At 38.2% G+C, this 23,606-nt stretch overlaps 1 protein-coding gene across 8 annotated transcripts in view; it reads left to right on the forward strand.

Annotated features, from left to right (window-relative positions):
- LOC119558299 (ras GTPase-activating protein raskol) overlaps positions 1–23,606 on the forward strand; it is a 43,787-nt gene that overhangs the window by 14,528 nt on the left and 5,653 nt on the right. For 2 of the 8 annotated variants that reach the window (XM_037871693.1, XM_037871694.1), the window contains exons 2-3: positions 11,818–12,445; positions 13,754–13,825. The exons of 4 other annotated variants lie outside the window; for them this stretch is intronic. In XM_037871693.1, the coding sequence (XP_037727621.1) occupies positions 11,974–12,445; positions 13,754–13,825 (544 nt within the window). In that variant the 5' untranslated portion in view covers positions 11,818–11,973. Of the gene's footprint in view, positions 1–11,817; positions 12,446–13,753; positions 13,826–15,809; positions 18,339–23,606 lie in introns of those variants that run through there. 2 more of the 8 variants (XM_037871691.1, XM_037871692.1) reach the window with 2 other exon arrangements.

Raw genomic sequence — 23,606 nt, forward strand, 5'->3', positions numbered from 1 at the left:
ATTTATCTTGCAGATCGCTACTTTAAACTTTGAAATGTTATTCTATATATTTATATATTGGCTTCTCTGATATGGCTACTAAATTTCAGATTCTTTGGATTATTATATAGCTTTGATATACAAATATGACTAAGAAGGAAGAAGAGATATGATCTTAAAAGTATAAGTAGTTTAATTGAATATAATCTTAATCCCAAATTGTTTTTTATGTATATGTTCGTAAATGTATTTCTGTTTCTGTCTACAAATTTCACATTTCCTTGCATGCGACTTGCGTTTCATGGGCGGTTTTCGATTTTTGTAATTGTTTTCTTTTTTTGGGTGAACAAGAAAAAGCCACCAAATTGAGGCAAAAAAGAAAGGAAACAAGAAAAAGAGAAAAATGTAATCTGAATTAGGGAAATGAGCGCTTGACACCGTTTTAAGGGACACCGGAAAGTCACGTTGTTTTTGTTTTTTTTTTTGGTTACTGTAAACCGTTTACGGCCATAATCGTATCCGGATTAGCCGACGTCTGTTGTTTTTTTATTATTTTTTTTTGGTATTGAAGAATTTGGAACATGGCAACAGGGGGAGTGGGGTGCCTTTAAGGGAGCTTCTGGCCGTATTGTTTGTTATTTGATGTAAATAGTTGTTGTCAGCTGGGTTATTGCTGCAATCAGAAGCCGTTGACACACTTAACGGCAGGTTCAAATTTGTTGCTTCTACTTTGAGCACAGAGAAAAAAGTTTAGGATTGAGCAGGTGGATTTGCTAGCTTCGAATGAAAATGGTTTTAAGTTTAAAATATATTATACATCTGCGAATAAAAAAAAGGAATTTATAAAATATTTTTAAAGTTTTAAGAGAGATGTTTGATTAAAAAAATGTACCTTAACTTGTAATATAAACAATACTTTGTTTTAAATATTTATACACAGAGAAAGTTCTGACCTTCTCATCTGAGCTGAAAATGTTCTTAAAAATAGAACGACATTTTTGAAGTTAAAAATGTTTTAATTTTGCTCGAGTCTAGTTGAATTGGCGGTATTTACATTGTATTTCTCAACAAATAAACTATTAGTCTATTTAACTTTTCTCTTCTCACCATTTCGTTCTAATATTGAGACCCTTGATACCAAAATGTACTTACACGGTTTTTAAGAACGAATGTTCTTAATTCAAGAACAATGTACTTGAATATTGAATAAAATATTACAAAGTCACATAAAATTCAGTTTTGGAAATTATATCGCAACCGAATTCCAGTTTCGCTCTGTGTAGTTTCGCTCAATCAAAATTTCGAGGCCCATGCAAATCACACAAAAGTGTTAAGCCCGGCTTATTGACTCAACAGCAACAGCAACAGCAATTGCAATTGCAGCTGCAGCAGCAACATCAAGCTAAACGGCTTAACGGAAATCGAAACGAAACGCAATGAAAATAAAATAAAATAAAAGAAAAGCAAGGCAAAGAAAAGCGAGCTGGCGAGCGAAAAGCGAAAAGAAAAATCCAACGCCAATTGACACCAATTAAATAATTTGATGCACATGACCCACATTTTATTTATACATGCATCTACTTGAACGCACTATATGCGGAGTATGCAGAGCCAAGAACAACTGCAGCAACAACTGCAACATCAACAATTGTTATTGTTGATTTAATGCAACCAACAGTTGGTGAAAACGATGTAAAAATAGCACTTCAATTGCATTTTGATTCATCTATGTAGCCCTGTCTGTCTGTGGCTATGTTTTCTCTTTATTCTCGGTCTCTATCTATTTAATTTCAAGCAATTGTTGCCTGTCAAAAACTCTACTGTTTGCTAAATTAATAAACTGAGGTTAACAGCTTGTCAATACAATTTTATTGGTGCCCGTAAATGGAGCACATTTTGAACTGAGCTGATTTCTAAAAATCTGAGTGCTTCAGAACACTTTTTTATGATTTTTTGATGTATCGATCTTATCTCAGTAGTATAGAAAGTTTTCGGATCAAACGTTTATCTATTAGAAGATTTATAAATTAAAGAAAAGGAAAACTATAGATCTTGATATGTTATGATACTTTATATTGATTTTTTGATATATTGATCTTATCTCAGAAATCTAGAAAGACGTTTTTCCATCAAAAGATTTATAAATTAAGAAAAGGAACCAAAAATAATAAAAGGAAAAGTAAAGAACTTCATTATATACTGTGAAACTATAGATCTTGATATGATATGATACTTTATATTGATTTTTTGATATATTGATTTATAAATTAAGGAAAGGAACCAAAAATAATAAAAGGAAAAGTAAGGAACTTTATGATATGGTGTGAAACTGTAGATCTTGATATGATATGATACTTTATATTGATTTTTTGATATATTGATTTATTAATTAAGGATAGGAACCAAAAATAATAATAATAAAAGGAAAAGTAAAGAACTTGATTTGGTGTGATATGATATCATATTTTAAGCCATAGTGAAAGCATTTCGTAACACTTTAATGGTGGTTATAACATAGACCAAACTGCTGTTACAATTTGAGTGTTTGGCACCCCTTGGAGCTCCGTTTGTCTGCAGTAAAATGTTTTAGCCATAGGATTTCTCAGCAGTCGATCAAATTTGTGGCCATCATCTTTTGTTAAGCACTGTAACAAGGGAATTGTGTGTAATTGTTTGAGATCTTTGTGTTTTGTTTCCAATTTTTTGTTTGTTTTGGTTTTGGCCTGCCCTTCTCTTTGCTTTGTTGTCAGCTGATCTTCCTCTTGGATTTCTCGCTATTTCCCTCAGTTTTTCTACAATTCCCCCCATTTAAGATGTTTTTTTCGCGGAGTTCATGGCAACAAAGCTTTGCATTTGCATTGCTTGAATGGCGAAGGGGCGGCGGTTCCAAGGGGGGTTAAAAACGCGGGTCTGGGGGCCGGCACATGTCACATTGGAGAGCTTTTTTTGAGTTATTATTGTGAACAAGCTGCTGTTGGCAGCTGTAGTTGTAGTTGTTGGGCCTAGCCCACGAGATGCTCACACATATATATGACTATATCTCATTGTTGCGGGTGAAATTTTCAGACAATGCGATCCCCTTCCACTTAAAAAGAAAAACACCCAGTTAAGCCAAGCTGATGTTTCGTTTGTTGTCAGTGATACACAGAAAGAAATTTATAGATTATATACTGTGGGTTATAGTAGTAAAGTATCTCATTATAAATTATTTTCACAAAAATTAAAACTAAACTATTATTCATTTTTTTCTCTGTGTACTTGCTGCTGCCGCTGTTAATTATATGCGCAAATAGTTAAAGTCAAATTAAAATGCATTGCAACGGGCGGCGGACGCTTGGAAATGGATTTTTCAGTTTGTATCTGGTTTTAGCGCTGGTTTTTGTTTCGGCTGCAATGACTAGGCCAAATGCACTGCAATTTACGGGAAATAAATTAAGATAGCAACTCAGTGGGAGCATACTATTCCTAGAAAGATTTATTAGAAAGTTCTAAAAAAAACCATGAAATCTGTAAAACAAAACGGTTTTAAAATATATTTATTTACTTTTAAAAACCCTACTAAATAAAGTTTAAATAATTTTATATTTTTTTTCTACATGATTAGAGTATTGCCGATTTACGTGCCCCGCGACAGCCTTTCTCTTCCTCCCATGAGTGCGGTTTGATTTTGCATTTCCGTTGCTTTGAAGTATCTGTTGATTTCTCGGGGCTGCTAAAAATTGAATAATTCGAGTCATAACTACTGCAACAACAACAATTAGCGGTGCGGCGGCACAGTTAGTAATTCATATATGTCATAAATCTATCTGTCGGTCGGTCGGTCGGCATTTTGCGTATCCGTAGCTGAGTTGTCTGTAAATGTATCTGTATCTTCCACTTGTCCGTCCGCGGATTGCCACACATCTGAGAGATGTCGTCATCGCACTGGCTAATGCACAGACGTTTGTATGGGATGTACAATCAGCCGCTTTTCTGTGGCCCGCGACACGCCCCGATCTATATGGGATATGGTATAGATGGTATATATGGTATATGGTGTGTGGTGTGTGGCATATGGATATGGTGGCAATTGCTGCCAGCGAAACATCAAATTAACTCGATTGTATAATCAAGTGGCGGCACCAGCCTAATCGTTGTGCTGGATGAGTGATAAAGCAGATGATGATGGATCATGCGGCTTAATTTGAAGGCTGAACTAGGGCCAAAAGAAAAACCCTTTATTATTTCGGCCACACAGAAGACATAATTGCAAGAAAGACTCGGCTAATTTTTGCTATAAAAATAGATGCGAGTATACCAAAGTAAATTAGTAAATTATTTGACAACTGAAACATCTGAATATTATTTTTAACAACTTAAATTAAATTTATGATCCATAGACTTTACGCCACATGAATAATATTTTTCCTTTGATATTTTTATTTAAACGCTTGGAAATGTTATTTTATGTTTTAATTATTTTTCTTATGTTTTAATGTCATATTTGCGATGACGCTACAAAATGGGATATTGATATGCCACTTTTTTCTCCTTTTGAGAACTTGTTCCTTTTATTTGTTTTTACTGTGGCTCCATTTAAGCACGATCCACCCAATCCCAAACCCACCAATTTGGTTTATATTTTGACGAGCACAGCCGAAATTGTTCGGTACGCTTGATTTGTTTACATTGAGCGAGAAATTTGTTTATTTCGCACCTTGAGATGCGTTTGAAATCATTTCCAAAAATATACACAAGTTTTCGTTTTCCAAAGCTCTCGCTCTCTCTCTTCTCTACTCTACTCTAAATTTAGCGAGCCAAAAAAAATTGGAAAAATAATCGCATGAACAACTAAACAAAACTAAGAAAAACCCGAGCCACAAGTTCACACAGTTCTGCTATTAAAATGAAAACAGGCAGAAATAATATGAGGCCTGGCAGATCGGTCTATGAGTCCATGGTACTACGACTGCTTCTCCCAAAACCCCTCTGTCCCAGCCTTTTCCGTATTTTTTTTCTCCCGCTCGCTTGGTGTAGACCGAAAAAAGCATTAAAACAGTTAAAATTGCTTTATGTATTTCAACATGGCCAACAATGTTGTTGGCTGTCTGCTGGAGATGGCCCCATTGGGCGCTACTTAGCCAACGAAAGAGACAGCAATGGGGGTTGAGAAAGAGAGGGGAGGCCGACACTTGGAAAAATATTAATAAGCTATCGAGTGAATTTTTAAAGTGTACTGAAGTCAAGGCATTTAGTATAGGCAATTATGTATTTTACTTTATGAATTCAAAATTCTTAAAATGGATTTATATATCATTTTTCTTAATATTTATTTATATGTTATTAAAAATTTCCTTAGAAACCTTGAAAATATCTCTCTCTCTGCACTATAGACAATGAGTTTGCTCCTCTTTCTTTTTTGCCCAGCTAATAATTTACATAATATGCAACACAACACATGTTGACACGAATATCGGGGCCCAAAGGGGGCTAGATTTGGAGGGGCAAGGGGTAAGGGGTTCCAAAGTGGGGGCTACTACGACTTAAGTTCGTCGTGTGAAAATTGCGTCGTCTCCATACGTCTGCATTTTTCCTCTCCCCTTATTTCATTTTTTTTTTGTGAAAGGAAAGTGGCTCAAACAAAAGTCGCATGCTGATGACGGGTATTCTAACGGTAGTCGAGTTCTATAGTCATCAGGGCAAAATAGAACCGTAGAACACGATTAGCAAGTGCACAACTAATGGCTGGGATCTGGGAACCTCATCTGCGTGCTTATTTACAGCAGCTAGATTGCTCTCAAATTTCCAGAAATTAACACAATTTCCTATAGTGATTATATGGTATTGCATAGACTTAAAAAGAGTATAGGTAATGGGGTTCTTTAAGAGTGGTTTAGAAATGTCTCCATACTAAATAAATAATACAAAAAGCTAAAGAAGTTTAATTGTAATGCGTGCCTTATTATTTATTTCTACGAAGCGTATTAAATTTTTAATTAAATTAAATTCTTAAAAAAAACCAACAGAACTTTTTCTTAAACTCTTTGAGAGGTTAGATGTATTTTTTTCGACTTGGATTCTCCCACGATTTTTGCTGAATTTCTCGAATGGTTTCGATGTCTTCCAGGTCTTTGATAAAAATCATTCCCACTCACGTATTGTGTGTGTATTTGTATTGTACCTTAACTTGAACTCCCTTCATTGAGATTATACGAAAACAGCCCCCTCCCCACCTTATTTATCTGATCACTTCAAATAAGAAACCGCGAATATCCGTCGAAAATACGAAAACGTGCCTTCAATGACAACCGGACGAGAGCAACAACAATTTCACTTTTTCGTTGTTATTTCGTTGTGGTTGGTTGGTAATTTAATTTGACTGTGGATCAACGACCACGAGCCCCGCCCTAAACCCCAAGCCCCCTCACCTCCTACTATAGGTACTTTAGTTAGTTGTTGTTTGCAATAATCATCATCATTATTGGTATTGTTCTGAATGAATCACACAAAAGGCAATGCCGCAACACCGCCCCCTTCTGAAAATCACCTCACGCCCGTTGCCCATATGTAGAGAATAAAAAAGGGGGGGGGGGGGGGGGGGGGGGATCCAGGGAGTAGAGTCACGAAGAGAGGGAATATACACTAGTTCGAAAACAGAAGTACAAGCACTTGCTTTTCACGATATTCTTGGTACTTCCCTTTATAGAGCTTCGCCATAACTTAAAAAATTATTAGGAACCCCTAATTTTAGCCATATTTGTAGCTTAATACCTTCAAGACATGTTTATATTTCTATATCTTTCTTTGGGGACAACCAATAATCAATAAACAAAGCTTTAAGGTTTCTGTACGATTCGATATGGTATCATACCATTGAATATGTTTACATTTTATGGGGATAGTATTTACACATCTTAAATGAGAGGGCAACTCTTTAATGTTCTTAACGGTGTTTAATTTTCCAGCAAGGTCATTCAGCAGTCGTTGCGTTTGAGATACATTGCGTTTTTCTGCGTACTCGCAGATCCAAACTCTTGGGTATCGCTGCATCTTTTCCCTGGCATTTTATCATTCCTCGGTGCGTAGCTCAAAAAGAATATCTGTTGGATATATATTGTGTGTATAATGTGTGTGTATGTTCGTCTGTGTCGCAATTATCGCCGCAATCATTGTGGTCCATTTTGATCTCATCACTAACGTCAATTACGCCGCGACTTCAATTCGCCGTTTGCCGGGAAAATGGTTAAAATGAAAAATAACAACAAAAAAATGTAAGGAAAATAAAAATGTTGATGAAGACGAGCGGGTTACAAACATAGATGCGAAAAAAAGAAGATGAAAGAAATGCCATAATAGAAATCTAAGATCTTTTGCCTTTTTTTGTGCCGTTGATGTTGTTACTGTAGTTGCTGTTGTGTCTGATGTTGTTGATGTTGATCTCTCAACTGTTTTGCCGCAGAGGGAAATGACCTGGGGACCGGTGCAGAGCCCACGGCCCTTTTTAATTCAATTCCAATATACTCGCACACAGCCCCAGCTCCCCAGACCATTTTGTCCACGATGCGCGGATTCACGAACCCGGCACTCGCAAAAATTGCTATCGAAAACTGAGATGAATTCCATCTAAAAAATTTTTTTTTTTTTAATTTGTACTTATAAATTTTTTTATAACGAACTTTCGAAGTGTGCTTATAGGACTGCATCCATATTTATAATAAATTAATTATAATAATTATTTTTTTTATTATGTTAATTCAAGAAATTGTTTTGCGAAGGTAAAGAATTTTTAAAAAATGTTTTATAACTTTAAATTATTTTATTATATATCATACGATTTCATTTAATTTTAAAAAACGAAATATTGAAAAAATATACATACTTGGATCAGATTTAAAAAAATAAATATTATTTGAATTGCAAGAAATTGTTTGCATATGTAAAGAACTTTTTCAAATTTTAATGTAAGCTTAAATTAATTTAAAGTATATCATACGATTACATTTAATTTAAGAAAATGTAATATTTAAAAAAAATATTCATACCTGGATCAGACTTTAAAAAATAAAAGTTTTTTTTATAAATTGAAGTTTACCATATTTTTAACATATTTATTTAAAAGAAAAAAAAGGAGCTATAATTTCAAGCTCTAAGTTACAGAACCTTACTGCCAATGAAATCGTTAAGAAATTTAAAAAGCCCGTAGCCCATGTTGAAACGTATTTCGAAATAGGGTGACATATTTTTGCGAGTGCTTGGTTGCATAACCATAACCAAGTGCGATCGCCGGTTGCGCTCTGCTGGCGCTTGGCGATCGTGGTGTTCTATGTCTATATGTCTATATGGCTATGCGACAAAAGATGAATAGATGGAAAGTTTCCCACGTCCCCGCGACGAGGGCAGACACCAGAGTGCCTATTATAAAGCGATACTCATTATAATATATATTAGCCGTAAACCTAATGAGCTTTGGCTCCTCCTCGCCATTTTTGTGTGGGACCTTGGTTCTAGTTGGACTTGGACTTCTCCGGAACGGAACTATAAGAAATTCTCGTGAATGGGAGTTCTTCTTTGGGCAATAAAAAATATTTGCAACTCTAAAGCGGTCTTTACGTCATTTGAAGTCAAAATGGATATTCTTTGAAACTCGTTTTTACATTTTATATGGCATATTACTAAAATATAGTTCTGTTTTTCTATATATTTAAAATAATACCCCCTTTGGTATTTGATTTCATGGAAATTCGAGGTGTATACATGTAAAGGGAAAGCTTTACACCGCCTTTAATCCGATTTCTTGGGATTTAGTAAAGCGGAAATGGGAGATTTACCCTTGACTTGGGATCATTTATCATCTGCGCTGGATCTTTGTGCCATTGTTCATCACACCTCTACTCCAGTCACTCTGCGTGGCTTATCATCTGGGGTGTAAACAGGTAACCCCCCTTTGGAACAATGTGTGTGTACTTTTCGAGATATATGTACCTGCATTCGTGCATATATAATCAGTTGAGTCTGGGCAAAGTCTATGATTGGATGGATTGACGTTGCTGGCCGATGTTTGAGCTTGTTGTTGTGGGGTGTCTGTTGTTGTTGTTATTTCCAGCGTCATCGACGTGCAAAAATGCATCTCAGCCAAATTATTCATTATGCGAACGAGACGCCTCCAAAAAATAAATAAATAAAAAATGAAAATGAAAAATACAACCCAAACAACGTAAATAAAGCAAACACATTGTGACGCCAACGCCGGCTGCATTAATCAGCAAAAAGTGGAAAAAAATATAAAAAATACAAAAAAAATAAAAAGGAATCACATAGGGAAAAAGAGCTTTCAGCTGGAAGCGTTGCATGCTGCCTTTATATGGCGCATCCGTTGCAGTTGCCGCTTTTGTTTGGAGTTTTTCTCTTTTTCCCATATAAAAACATCAGTCGCCGGAGGAGAGGAGTCATGTGACCATATATATTGTATAGTAGGAACCAAAGCCAAAGCCAAACCGTCGTCGCACACATATAGCATATCGAATTCTGAGCACTGAGCACTTCTGGCCATTGGCTTGCACTTCCGTTTAAATGAAAGGTAGCCTCTGGACAAAGGAGAGTCGAGTCGGGGTGTTCGGGGAGTTCTGGGCTTACAGGTGCCAACGTGGGCGACTCGCTCGAATAACCAGAGAAGCATGAACGAGATAAAATCGTGCACTCTAAAAATATTGGAGGTCAGTTTTCGGGTCGAATAAAAGTATTCGGGGGGTTCAGCTTACTCTAGTTTTTTTTTTAGAGATTATAAAAAGTCATAACCTCAAAGTATGTAAATTCTTAAGAATTTCCTATCACAATAATTTAAAATGTCCAAGGAAATTTAATTTTAAAGGATACGATGACATAATGTTACTATTTTCTGTGAGTAATTTGAAAGGGGCTGCTCACGGTGCGCTGTACGTGTGTCGGCAGAGGCTGAGCAGAGCTAAGCTGTTTTAAATCGGGAAATCGGATTAAAATCTGAAAGTAATTTTAAATCTCTCTTATTTATTGAATAAGAACACTTGTAAAGCAGACTGAATATAATAGTACATAATCATTTTTTTTTATTTATTTTATTATTTTTTTTTCTTAGGCCACTATATTTTTTTTCCGTGTTGTAAGAAAAAGAGAGCAATATAGAGAACAGCTGCTGCGTGTCTGTCGTCGCTACTGTTGGAGAAAGTAATGAAAAAATAGTCAAGTCTGTGGCGAAATTTATGTTTATCACCAGAGCACGCACACAAAAAATTCAACTAAAAAATATGATGATGGTTAGCAGGCAGTTTTCTTTTCGGGCACGCAGCAATTGAAAGCAGATATGGAAAATTATTTTAATGGGCAATGAAAATAAAATAAAAACGCGAAACGCACGCAAGAGGAAAATCCAGTAATGGAAATCAGCAAACCACAAAATTGAGGCCTAGAATTCACACCGCCGTACACACAATCGAACAAAAGCCCAGTTTTTTTTTCTGGCTTTTTGGAGGGGAAAATGCAAAAAACCGAAGAAGAGAAAGCCAAAGCGCCACAATCATTAAAGATTTTTAACGCCTTGGGCTGATTGCATACATTATGATTGCTTGCCATTTAATTGGCCTGCATTTATCGATTGGCACCTAGATTTAAACGATGCGATAAGTGAAAATGTTGCATGGTAGAATAAAAAAACTCTAGCTATATAGGAGATATAATTTCTAAAATGCTATAGATGGTTTTTAATTTATAAAAGTTATTTACCAGATAAAGCCTTATTTAAACCAGAACTACAACCATTATTAATTAAAGAACAATGCTGTGTGGGCTTAATAATTTAATCACTCTCTTTCCTGAGGGATTTCTCTATTTCTCTCTCGATCGGACGTGGAAAACCCCCTCCAAAAAAAAACACCTACAGCTGCTCATACATAAACAAACATTTCGATTCCATTCCATTTCCATTCCGTTTCGTTTCGTTTCAAGAGAGAACGAAAGAGAGCAGCAGATATAAAGACTCTCTCGCTCTCTCTAAGCAACGACCTATGAATAGCGGACCCCAAGCCCCACTCTCTCGCTCACACAAACAGCTATTGGTAGCACCAAAACCCAACGAGCGTAAAATTGTACAAGTTAAAAGGAACATTTAAGCCAAAATAATATTGTATGTGTGCAATATTATTTATATGTTTTTCCTTTGTTTGTGGGTGTGTTGTTGCGCAGTCGCGCGTGTGCAAAAGAACGAAAAACCACTTGGAAAAATTAGCTAAACAATTTTCGGGTCAGAAAAAAATTGAGAAAAAAAGAAGTCGCAGTCGTAGGAGCCTTTAGATTATTATTTTTTGGGGGTTCAGTAAGGGGAGGAAATGCGGTAGGGGGTGCGCTTTCAGAGGCCAACACGCCATGACCATAAATCTTAATTGCCCAGACGCAGGCAAGCGAAGCCAAGCCAAACCGTCGATGTCAGATGGTTCGGGCCCAGGAAAAAGGCAAAAACAGCCCTGTGTAACCGAAGAAGCTAGGGATATCTAAGATCATATCTTATGGGTATTTTATGCCTAAGAACATTTTTATTGTATTATTTTATCCCACGAACTAGAACTTTTTTCACCAAATACTTTTTAGGGAAACATTTTTTTTATACCGTCACAATCCCATATATTATGTACATTTAAGATCAGATGATACATAATCTATATTAAAAGATACGAGTTTACATATGGACACTATATCATAAGTTCTGAAGAGGTTTTATTTTAATACAACAAAGCATATTCCATTCCGCGAAATTGACCAAGCCAGTCCAGTGAATTCGATTTCAACCCTTCGCGAGTGTTGTGAAACTTATACTTCTCCCATCTTACATAGGAAACCATGTCAAGGTTAAAGAAAAACTGAGCTAATAAAAACTAAAAACAAAAAAAATTAACAAAACTACCAAGGCAACACAAACCAAAAACCTACAAAGGCAACTTTGGCAAGGATACCCAATACCAAATAGAAAACACAGCTAACCAAATCAGAATGAACTGCGGTGCTTTGCGTGCAATTAGCGACGAGGTGCAAATGCATTCGGCGAATTCGGCGACGCCGCAGCAGCGCAAGATGCACTCCATGCCGCGTACCACTCCGCAGAGCATCCAGAGTACCCAGAATTCCACCCCGAATCCATCGAGATCAACCGGGGATCAGCAGCAGCAACCCCAGACGGCGGCCCTGCGGCGGAGCACGATGCCCCGCAGCCGGGGATTGGCCTCCTGTTTGAGGGGCGAGCGGGATGACGCCCCCACCCCGCCCATTCATGAGGTCCACTGCGATGTGCAGCAGCTGCAACTACTGCAACACCAGCAACTGCAGCAGCAGCAGCAGCAGCAGCAACTGCAACAGCAACATCAGCTGCTGCTGCAGCAGGAGCAACTGCAGCTGATGAAAGGCGACCAGGAGCCCATGTCTGGGACGGGATCGGGTGCCTCCACTCTGGAGCCGACGGGCAGGAGTGAGTATTATCTGAGATTTTAACTATTGCACATTGCAGATTATATTGAAACAGGCTTTAAAACGATTATATCGACGTCATATCAAATAATGCATCACGATACCAATGGGATCGATTCGTATCCTGAAAAGATCCCTTAGGAATTTTATAGAACTACAACTTGGTGTTTAAATATTTGAAATATAAAATGTCTTTTAATTTTAAAAATAATGGGATCGTTTTAACTGATCCACTTTTGATTACCCTAAAAAGATCCCTTAGAAATTTTATAGAACTTCAACTTTGTGTTTAAATATTTGAAATATAAAATGTCTTTAAATTTTAACAATAATTGGATCGTTTTAACTGATCCACCTATGATTACCCTTAAAAGATCCCTTAGGAATTTTATAGAGCTACAACTGTTAAAATATTTGAAATATAGTATGTCTTTAAAATTTTACCATAACAACAACTTTAAATGTATAAGAACCTATTCTAAATTTCACTTTAGATCAGTTGGTTCTGCTTTCTGTGCAATTTAAAATGCTTTTCAATAATATATTTTCCTATATTATCTTGAAACCGTACAAACTATTTAGCACTATTCTCTAATAAAAAACTTTAATCTGAAATCGAAATGATTCTGCGACATTCGTACCCCCAAAAGAGTCCAGGGTTATTTCATCTCTCATCGCATTTTCTCGCAAGAGAAGCAGTTCATATCAAGCGGATGGATGACGGATGTGACATCACCAAGAATTCACAATCATCCACAATCATCATTGGATTGGGCTGTTGGTGGTTCGTCAGTTCATCAGTTCGGTCATTCCGCTTTGAAGTCAATTGTGCGGCGGCATAATTTACAGTTGCACAGTTACGACTGATGACCCGCGCAAAGTAGATAATGCAGTGTTGGTTGGTTGGAAAGAAAAAAGTGTCAACGGAACAATAATAATAATAATAATAATGGCTTGAGCTGGGAACCAAGGGGCTCACTTTAAAGGCCCCAGTCTGAGACTGAGACTCAGTCTCCTGGGTCACCTACAACAATTGCTCAATTTACGAGCTTGCCCCACATTGGCACCATCTGCGATGTCTAGCAATTGTACATATCTTCCGTATCTCTCGTCTGTACTTTTCATATTTTGCATTAATTGAAGTGAATTCACAACACGAGCTCAAAGGTCAGGCCATGTAAATGGGTCGGGTTTTTGCAAAACAAAGTCAGACCCAACACAAAAACATCTAGTATTTTTAGACTTACACCGTTTGACATTTGCATTTAACACAACTAATCCATTTTACCCTCTTTTATTCCACTTGCAGGTGAGTACAAGTCGAAGACACTGCCTCGCATACATTTCGATACGGCGCTAAACGATACATCGCCGAACGAAGGTAACACAAAGTCCCCCGATTGTTCGATTGATTCCCTTTCAGTAGTTACGGGGCACGTTACTCATCCTAAGCATTGTCCGTATCTCAATGTCGTGACATTGTTTCCCCCCGATGATTTCCATGTGGCGCTTAGAGACCTAGAAACCCACAAATGCGACTATTTTTGCCGGCTCAGCGCAATGCGATCTGTTCTGAAGCTCTGAACTTATCAGCAAGTGTTGTATGCACAGACATAGTCACTATCAAGGGCGAAATTTTACTCTTTGCTGCTCGGAAATTAAGGGTGTTGTAGAAGCTTTAAATACCAACGTAGTTTTGGCAACCACAGATAAGCAAATTCCAAAAAATATAATCATAAAACGTTTATAAACTGTATTAAAAAACCAAACCACTTATACAGACCGATAAACAGACTTTGGAATTTGACACCGGACATATATTTTTTAAGTAAACCCGATTTCTGCCTCAGCTTACTTTTGGATAAAACAGAGAATTTAAAATTTGTAGTAAATTAAGTACCTGGTACTAACATTTACAAGCGTTTCACTGTGCACCACTTAAAGACTGATTTCCAGTTCTTTAAACGCTCTATTAATATTTATAAATTACATGGCATACATAAATTGGATGTAATTGAGTTGACAACTTGTGAATTCTCTCCTTTTGGTCTTATTCTTTTTATTATAAAAACTTGTTTTTTTAATAACATGCAACCGTAATTAATCTAGATCATTTTCATTTAGTTTTCCTATGCATTCTCCATAAAATATATTTCTCTGCATAAATCGAGGCGCTTAAAAATGATATTCTGTAGTATTCCAAATTCTACATGTAACTTATCTGATGTCTACTTGACATTACAGGCACTCTCCTTAGTCCAAAAAGTATGCATCATTTTCTGGCTTGCATTATGTTTATGTGCATAATTCCACATTTAATGGAGTATTTAATGTTGGAAGGGGAAATTCCACATTCTTCTGAAAGTAACGGAATTTCGAGGGGCAGGACGTGGCTTATATAATGATCGCCTGGTCAAGGGTTGAAAAAATACAACAGAAAACTCCCTTCCATTCACACAGTTCATTGTGCCCCTATGCTAATGTAATGCCGGTGGAAATGGAAATGAAAATGGTAACTTTCGAGCCGCTCGTAAACAAGTCTTCCGTTTCGTTGAGGCGAAGGAGGTGAACGTGTCACATAAAACCCCATAGTCACGCACTTCCGCAGTGAAAAAAATAAAATAAAATAGAGGTAAAGAGGGAACCAAGCGTTACGATGGGTGGGATGTTGAAGGGGCAGGGTTCGGGGTTCCCTTAATTTGTATTATGGGTTGCCCGGCCGCCCAACTAGCACCTTACATATAAATAGATATGTATATGTATATTAACACTAACAGTTGAGGTAGGAAAACATAATTGTTTAGTACATTAGCACCAAAATATGGTATGGTGTGTATTAAAAATAGATTAATCATTTTGAATTATACATTTTGTAATGTTTTTATATTTAAAAAAAAACCAATTATCGGTGGGGATACATAATTCATGGCTTTATAAATCTATGTCTACATCTATATCTATACTAGCACCAAAATATGGTATGGTGTATTTTAAAGATAGATAAATCATTTTGAAATAAACTTTTTGTAATGTTTTTATATTTAGAAAAAAACCTGTTATTGGTAGTGATACAAAATTAATGATTTAATATATAAATTTTGTATATTTTTCGTAACTTAAAGTTTACGGAGCTATAAAGGTACTTCTCTATTTTTTCTAATTGAATCTAACAGCAGCTATTATAACACCCGCTGTTGTATTCTTGGCGTTGCCAGATCGTGCACTCTCGATCAGCAGCGATGTTTCCCCACATTTTAAACGAAAACCGGTTAAACATCGATATTTACGAAAACATCGATAAACATCGCCGCCCGACGCTCAATGTGTTTTCGCATCTCTAGATCAGATCAACTTTTGAATTCGGGTGGCTTAAATCGGAGCGCAGGCGGCTCAAATCGCTCCATTTATTATTGTTTTTAATTTCGCTGGCGCGTCGGTTTTACTATTTTGTTGTTATTTTCTCCGCTGTATAAAATACTACTGTTTGTTATGCTTCATATTTTATAGTTTTTTTTTTATTTAAATAATTCCCCAAGCGAGTGTTGTTTTTGTTCAAGTGTTTTATCCCAAAAAAAACGCATTCCTGGAGACGAAAAAAAAGATGCGTGTGCGTGTGTATTAGTGCAGTCTCTCCGCGCTGCAATTGCAAATGTGTGTGTATGCTGCAACTGAAAACCAAAATTAAACAAACAAAAGAGTAGTACAACAAAAAAAGTAAGAAAAACTTAACCAAGCGACAATGTGATGCAAAAAGGCGATAAAGTAACAGCAAAGAAAGAGAAAAACGCGGAAATGCAGTTGAGCGCATAATTTTTATAAGCCAAGCGACAACGCGCACACACTCGAAGAAAAGAATAAAACGGGAGAGAGGAAATAAATATAATTAAAGAATTAAGAAAAAGAAGCATCGGCGGAAAGGAGAAAGAAGCAGCAGCAGCGTCAACAAACACAAACACAAACATAAAATATACCTGCGTGCGCTCTCTCTCAGGCAATTGTGTGTGTGCGTGTGTATGTGTGTGCCATGTTCTCTAAACTACACTGAGCGAAAAAACCAAAAATGTTGCAGGCCATCAGCAGCACAACAGCAACAACAACAACGACAGCCGCAAATACAGTAGACACACCAAAACACACCGAACACAACAGTGAGCAACCGATAGTAGCGACACCGGAAGAGAAGTCCCAACGACGACGCTCCACATTCTATGTACCCCTGGTGATAGAGGACGAAGAGGAGGAGGAGACGAAGAATAAGAAGAAGGAGGCTCAAGATCAAGATCGCAAATCGGATCCGGTCCAAAAGTCCTCGAGCAACACCAGCCTCAGTAGCACCAGCAATTCCCTGACCCATTCCGAAACCAAATCGGCCAAAAGCTATAGTCTACGCAAATCCAGCTCGGTGAAGAGCAGCGTGGCCAAGGTTAGTGCTCTTTTCGAGCGAAAGACCCCATCGAAAATGTCACCGCCCTGCGGTTTCAACTGGAGCATAAGTGGTGGCGAGAATACGGTCCAGTATTCCGATTCCGATGAGGATGAGGAGAACTCCTCGGAGGCGCGTCATCGAGAGCAGCTGCTAAAGTCCCTGCCCACAAACTCGGCCAATACCGCATCCCCATCGAAACTGAAACGATATGGTATAGTACTAAACGTGATCAGTTTGAATGGCAGCGATAACGAACAGTCCTCCATGGGTAGTATGGTGATGGGAATGGGTAGTACTAACATACCACCCAGTGGTATTCTGCTTTCTGCCAACAATCAAATACCAAATACGGCACCCCGTAGCCATTTCAATGAGGAGAACGATATTGTCTTGGCCACGCCCCCGCCGCCCAAACAGCAGGCGCTATCATCGACGTCATCGGCTGGAAACCAGGAATCCAATAACGATTACGATGATGATTCAGAGATCAGTCGCATGCAAACGAACACCTCGACGCCCATAAAGCTAATGAAATCGCGATCGCGAACCAATATATTGGCCGTACCGCTGCCCTCGGTGGAGCGTGGTTTGGCCACAAATAACGCTAATAATAATAATAACTCATCGGTGGGAAGCAATACGACTACAACGACTACGACTACGACGACGACGCTGATTACGCTCCGTGCTAAATCGAAGACCCTGCCGCAAAACCTATCACCCTCAGTTGTTTTACGCGAGGCAGCCGCTTTGGATGAGCTGGAAAAGAAGCGGGAAAAGTATCAGGATAAGCAGGAAAAGCTGCAGGAGAAGCAGCGTCAGCTGTTTGGCGGCAGCACAGTCAGTCAAATAGGATCCGGTTCGAGTTCGGTTTCGGGATCCTCGCCATATAAGCTACAGAACAGCTGTTCGGCCACGTCCATACTGACGCACAGTTTTCCGCCCAAGAACCTCTTTCTTCTCAAGTCCACGCCCAAATTGTCGACGGATATAGCTGTTACGCCCCCGACAACCTCGGCGATTTGCTCGCCACCCAAGAAATCCCTGAGTTTCATACGGCGAGCCCACTCCACCAAGGTGGCCCGAAGTAATTCCCTGCTAAAATCGAGTCAGACTGGCGTCATAGGATCGGGAAGTGGAACTGCGACGGGACTATCATCCATTAATTCGGCAGGCGTTATGCAGCCGGGATCATTATCCACCAGCTGTGCTGGGGATAGTTCCAGTAACAACGGCAGCTGGGGCAAGCACTTTTACCAGCCCTACGATGTCTGCCCCCTGAGTTTGGACGAGCTTAATTGCTATTTTCAGGCCGATCATTGTGAAGAACTGATCTGCGAACGCTTTAAGGTCAGGGATCTCACCATACATATGGCATCCGCATCCGCAGTCGGAGCGGATCTGTCGGTGGCCACGGAGAATGAGACAACGGCCACGGCGGCGGAGGACGATGCGGGACATCATTCCGGTAGGTCGACCCCGAAACGAAATTCCTTGTCTCTGCTCATGGGTATACTAAGTATTTCCTGTGGCAAACAACAGCCGAAAAACAACCCCTTACGATCCCATACCCATACCATTTCATACCGTTCCATTCGATTCGATCGAACGATTCCCGTTTAGCTGAACAATGGCTGTTTGTATCGAAGAACAGCGATCGCATTTGGTATTCCCCTATCTACGCAGGGTCACGATAAGATAAGACACAGCCCCCCCCACCCCTTGAAGACAGTATGGGCCAAAGTTGTAGATCTACAACATTAATATTTCTCTAAATAACCGAATAACTTATAGCATATGTGTGATACGAATCCATTTAATTTACAACGATTTAAATAATATCAAATATTTTATGTTTTCCAATCACTGATCACTTGTATGTATCAGCCATCCAACTATAATATCAAACTTATAAAACTTTTTTGTAGTTTTGATCAACAAGTAAATGTATCTAATGATCCAGATCTATTAACTCAACTACAAGATGTAATGAAGAGTCTATTAAGATGATAATGGCTAGCATTGAGCTCTCCAAGACATTGTTATACTTGTAAATTACAACTTTTATAATGGGTACCAACTATTTTATGGACAGATGTTTTAGGGGCTATTATTGCGACCGCAGCTGTGCCACTCCCCCTTCTCTTTTCGTATGTTCTTCACACTTTCTGGCGGCTCTTATTAAGCCTTCCTGTGCGTTTCTTTGGCGACGCTTGCCATCATCAAGCCAGCTACTTTATTTACACACGATCGGAGGTGAACCCCCTCCCCCAACCACTATATATATATATATTTATGTACGTCCAAAAGTATGTATTCTTTTGGAACGTAGCCCAATTGTGTGTGGCTCAATTGTAGCTCAATTTGATGGCCCTGGAAGGCAGCGAAGCGTCGCACCATGGGCTTCATAGGAGTAGGCAAAAAAAAACATACTTAATTGTATCATATTACAGAATAGGTATTAGACTACGTCGTACTTCTATTACACAAACAAATAAAAGAAAAAAAAAGAATATTAAAATAATTTATTACATCAAATGTTATATTCGAACCCAATGGTTAAAATATTCTAGTTTGTTTGTTAGTTATATCTTATCTCTGTGATCTTTGACCTTGTTTTCTTTATGTGTAGAACCCGAACTGAACCCAAATAAACCGATCTGAAAGTGATTGGAGTGTGTACATAAATGTGTCTATCCTCTTGCATTCTGATTTCGTATTCCAGGAACGCCATAGGTGTTTTTTCCAACTAGTGACGACTTCTTGAATTATACCCGCTGTGCTGGTCATTGAATCGGAATCAGTTTTCTATACTTGGAATGGCGCGAAGCTCATTGCATTTCAATGAGTTCGAAAGAGAGAGAGGAGAGGAGGCACGCTCTGTGGTACCGTTAAATACCCGATCGATTCGCATTAAAGCCGGCGAAGAAGTGTGACCAATTCGATTTGTGATTTAAATGATTCAAGAGACGGTCCCACTGTGCGGCGTCGTTTCTTTTTGCTTTTTTCCCTTCCATTCTCTGGCTACAATTTCAATTTCGTTGCTTTTTCTGGACTGTTGTTATTTTATTATGATTCACACACACCCGCACAAGAAACCAGTTTTCTTTCTTTTTTTTGTTTCTGAAGAGAGAAGAGTAAGAAAGAGAGAGAGAGAAAGAGAGAGAGAGGAGAATGAGAATGCCAAACAAACGAACCGCTTTATTTTAAAACTCAAATTGTTGCTGCCATTTTTCGCTGATGCACTGCAAATAATTGGTGTCAATTTGATGATGGTTCAAGAAACACTTGCAATTACGTTAAATCATCTTCAATCAAAGTGTGTGGCAAAGCTGTTGTAAAAACACTTTGGCAAAACTATTTGTGATGTAATTTGTAATGTTATTATTTCATCTTTTAAAGTCTTTCTAAAAGTAGTTTTACGCTTTTTGGTAATTACAATAACTTCACAGATAGAGATTGGAATTTGTAATGGTATGAATCGATTTTTGAATTTTTCAGATTTTAGTGTATCCTTAATTTTTTCTTATAGATACAGCTTTATTATTTATATATGTAGATATTTTTTGTAATGTTATTATATCATCTTTTCTAAAAGTAGTTTTACGCTTTTTGGTAATTACAATAACTTCACATATAGAGATTGGAATTTGTAATGCTATGCATCGATTTTTGAATTGGGAAGCCCATGTGAATTCAGATTTTAGTGTATCTTTAACTTTTCTTATATGTAGATAAAGCTTTATTATATATATGTAGATATTTTTTCCGTGTGACTTGGTGTCGATTTCGAGTGGCCAGCAAACATACTTATAGTGTGTTTGTTGTTTGCCGCTGCATTCGCTCAGTGCACTTCCAGTTGCAGTTGCAGTTGCATTTTGTTTGTAATGTGATAAGGCGCAAACGCTTTCGTAACTAACGACTTAGCCCAAGGCGGTTTCTATTTTTCGTCGATAAAGCGGACGCGCGACGATGGAAATAGCATGAAATAGACAAAGCAGATAGGAATGGGAATGTTTATGATCTTGAGAGCATACAAACCATACAAATCTCAAATATGAAATATAAATACTTTATTATTGATCGACGCCTTATCGGTGAAGAGTGACTTGTGGGCCCATAGATCCATATGTCATACATACATATATGTATCACATATCACTCAACCTGATAACTGGTGACACTTTCGAGAAATATAGCGAGAAGAGAAGTGAAGCAAAGCAGAGATAAAGGTGAAGATACAGGGGCCATTTATCTGCCACGATCGCTGGCCAGTTCCATTTATCAGGGCCCCACTGACGGATCGTGAGATACTGAGTGATCACTGTACGCATTTTCCACTTTCCACATGCTTTCCGGTTGGTTTTGGTGTTGTATTTGACTTTGGTTTACTTAACGCGCTGATAATTGAGCGCTGACCTTATCGCACAGTTAGCATCTGCCCAAGGGGTCCAAGGTAGATACGATCCGAGCCGAACCGAACTGATCCGATTCGATCGATCACCATCACCATCACCATCACCATCTTGCTGGTCAGTGAAAGCGACCCCCGTCTGTAATCCGTTTTAATTGCATTCCGTCTCAAGACCCCGAAATCCATTCCCCGAAAAGCCAAAGAATTGTGGAATGACTGTGACTCAAGCGATGAGCAATATCTTCAGTGTGTAGTCAGCAGCATTTCAGCATCATCACATCACACACGATCTTGATCTTGCGGTCTCCTGAGGTCTCCGGTCATCTGGCCAAAAAAATGTATTACACACTCCCCGAGATGAGGAGTAATATGTGGTAGTAGGCACCACCAATCTGATCCCGCTGACCTCATCGCACTATATATGCGATTAGCCCACCTATTCAACCCAAAATGGTATTTGCCATCATTTGGTTTTGATGAACCGAAGAAACAGACAAGCTCTAATCTGTGTTATATTATTTAATAGAGGCTTTATCAGTTGATGAACTCTGGGTTACATATTTATGAGGGGTCAACTTTGGGAGCCAAGCACACATCATCAGTTCAAACCCATTGAAACTGGCAAGCAGTAAAACATAGTAATTACTTTCTTTATGAAGCAGAAATGTTCAAGTAATTGCAGCTTGTTTCTACAGAAATGCGATAGATAAGCCAAGTTGCCCTAGATTATTATGGAAAGTTTGAGAAGAAATGTATTGTACATATATTATGTTGAATATGTTGAGATAACAGCCATTTCTAGTTTACTTTAATTAAAAACATATACTTTTTTATAGGGTGTGTTCTCCTTTTGGATGGTAGCTCTTTTTTCTACTGGCCTGATTTGCGTGCCTATTCTAGATTTGGCATTAATCTGGGGGCGTGGAGCACCCACCTTATAAATGCGCCGTTTTCGACTCACCTTCTTTATTCATATATGCTTTATCGCTTTGAATTTGATGCTTTTTCGCTTTTGCTGTTTGTTTTGCACGCCAGGCGGTAAGATTAAGATGATGATACAGTTGCTTGTCAACGAGTTTTGATCTTATATAGGAATATTTCATAACTCTTCTCTTTCTTTTATTATTAATAGAAGATGTGTGTCTTTGAATGCCTATGCCTTTGCCTCAAACATGACACAATTCGGTCTCCCCCTTGTTTTTTTTGTTTGTATTTTGTTTTGAATGAATGACAAATCGTGGTGTTTGCATCTGGTGGCCATTGAAATGAATCAACCTGGAAATGCGGAAAAGACAGCCCACAAAATGGGTGGGTGGGCTGAGTAGCCCTTAGAACATGGAAATGCCCGTTTTTCTGATGCCTCCTTTGCATGCCATCGGATAAAAACGATGTTTGCTCTCCCGATGAGTCAGAATGGGAAATGGCCACGTCCATGAGTTCCACCTCCATTTCTCCCCCCCCCATTTTTCATGGCTAACTTTGTAGGTGGCCTGCCTTCGACAAGGTCGCTTTGTTTTTGGGCTCGTTCTTCATTTTCTTGGCTGTGCGGGAAGATGAGATGCCCAGGTGGAAACTGGTTTTAAGTCCCCGGATTCCAAACTCAGTTTCAACTACGATTGCACTGGGAAAACAGGGTTTTAACGAGTCATTCCTACCGAAATTAGTGAATCATTCAATAAATAAATAAAACATACCCATTGGTCTTAAGGGATTATTTAAATAAAATAATAAGTACTTAACTGAGCAACACCCAATAAAAAATAATATTTCAAACAAATAATTGTATTATTTTAATCCCTGTCTGGAAAATATAATAAAGAACCAAATAATTTATTCCCGTTAAAAAATGCACCCTCTTCGATAAGAAAGGTCATTCCAATTAACATATAATAAATATAAGCGGAGGAATTGAGTTGAGTTCTTAGCACAGATATATAAACGAAGTATTTACGAGTAACCTATTGAAATAGGTATTATGATCTTGCTATTCCTGTTATTCCGATTTAAATGAAGGGGATAACAAACATTAATGCGATTCAGAGAAACGGATAAGGAGAGTTTGTACTTGGGAACAGGTCTAATAACCTGAATTTCGACCACCATTGGGTTGGTGGGTTCTGTTTTCTTCGTCGAGTGTACTCGCTGTCGCCGAGCATCTTGCCACGGTAATGAGGCACATGATGAATCATGCTTACCTGCCCCTGCCACCGATGCCTCATTTTCCATGTCTTCTTGCTGCTCCGGCTGTTGTTATTTTATTTTGTTGTTTTTTTTTTTCTGCGGCAGGTGATGCGGCAATGTTGATGGCTCTTCGGAGCTGGG

Source organism: Drosophila subpulchrella, chromosome X (assembly GCF_014743375.2).
Source record: "Drosophila subpulchrella strain 33 F10 #4 breed RU33 chromosome X, RU_Dsub_v1.1 Primary Assembly, whole genome shotgun sequence".
In the NCBI taxonomy this organism is placed as follows: Eukaryota; Metazoa; Arthropoda; class Insecta; order Diptera; family Drosophilidae; genus Drosophila; species Drosophila subpulchrella.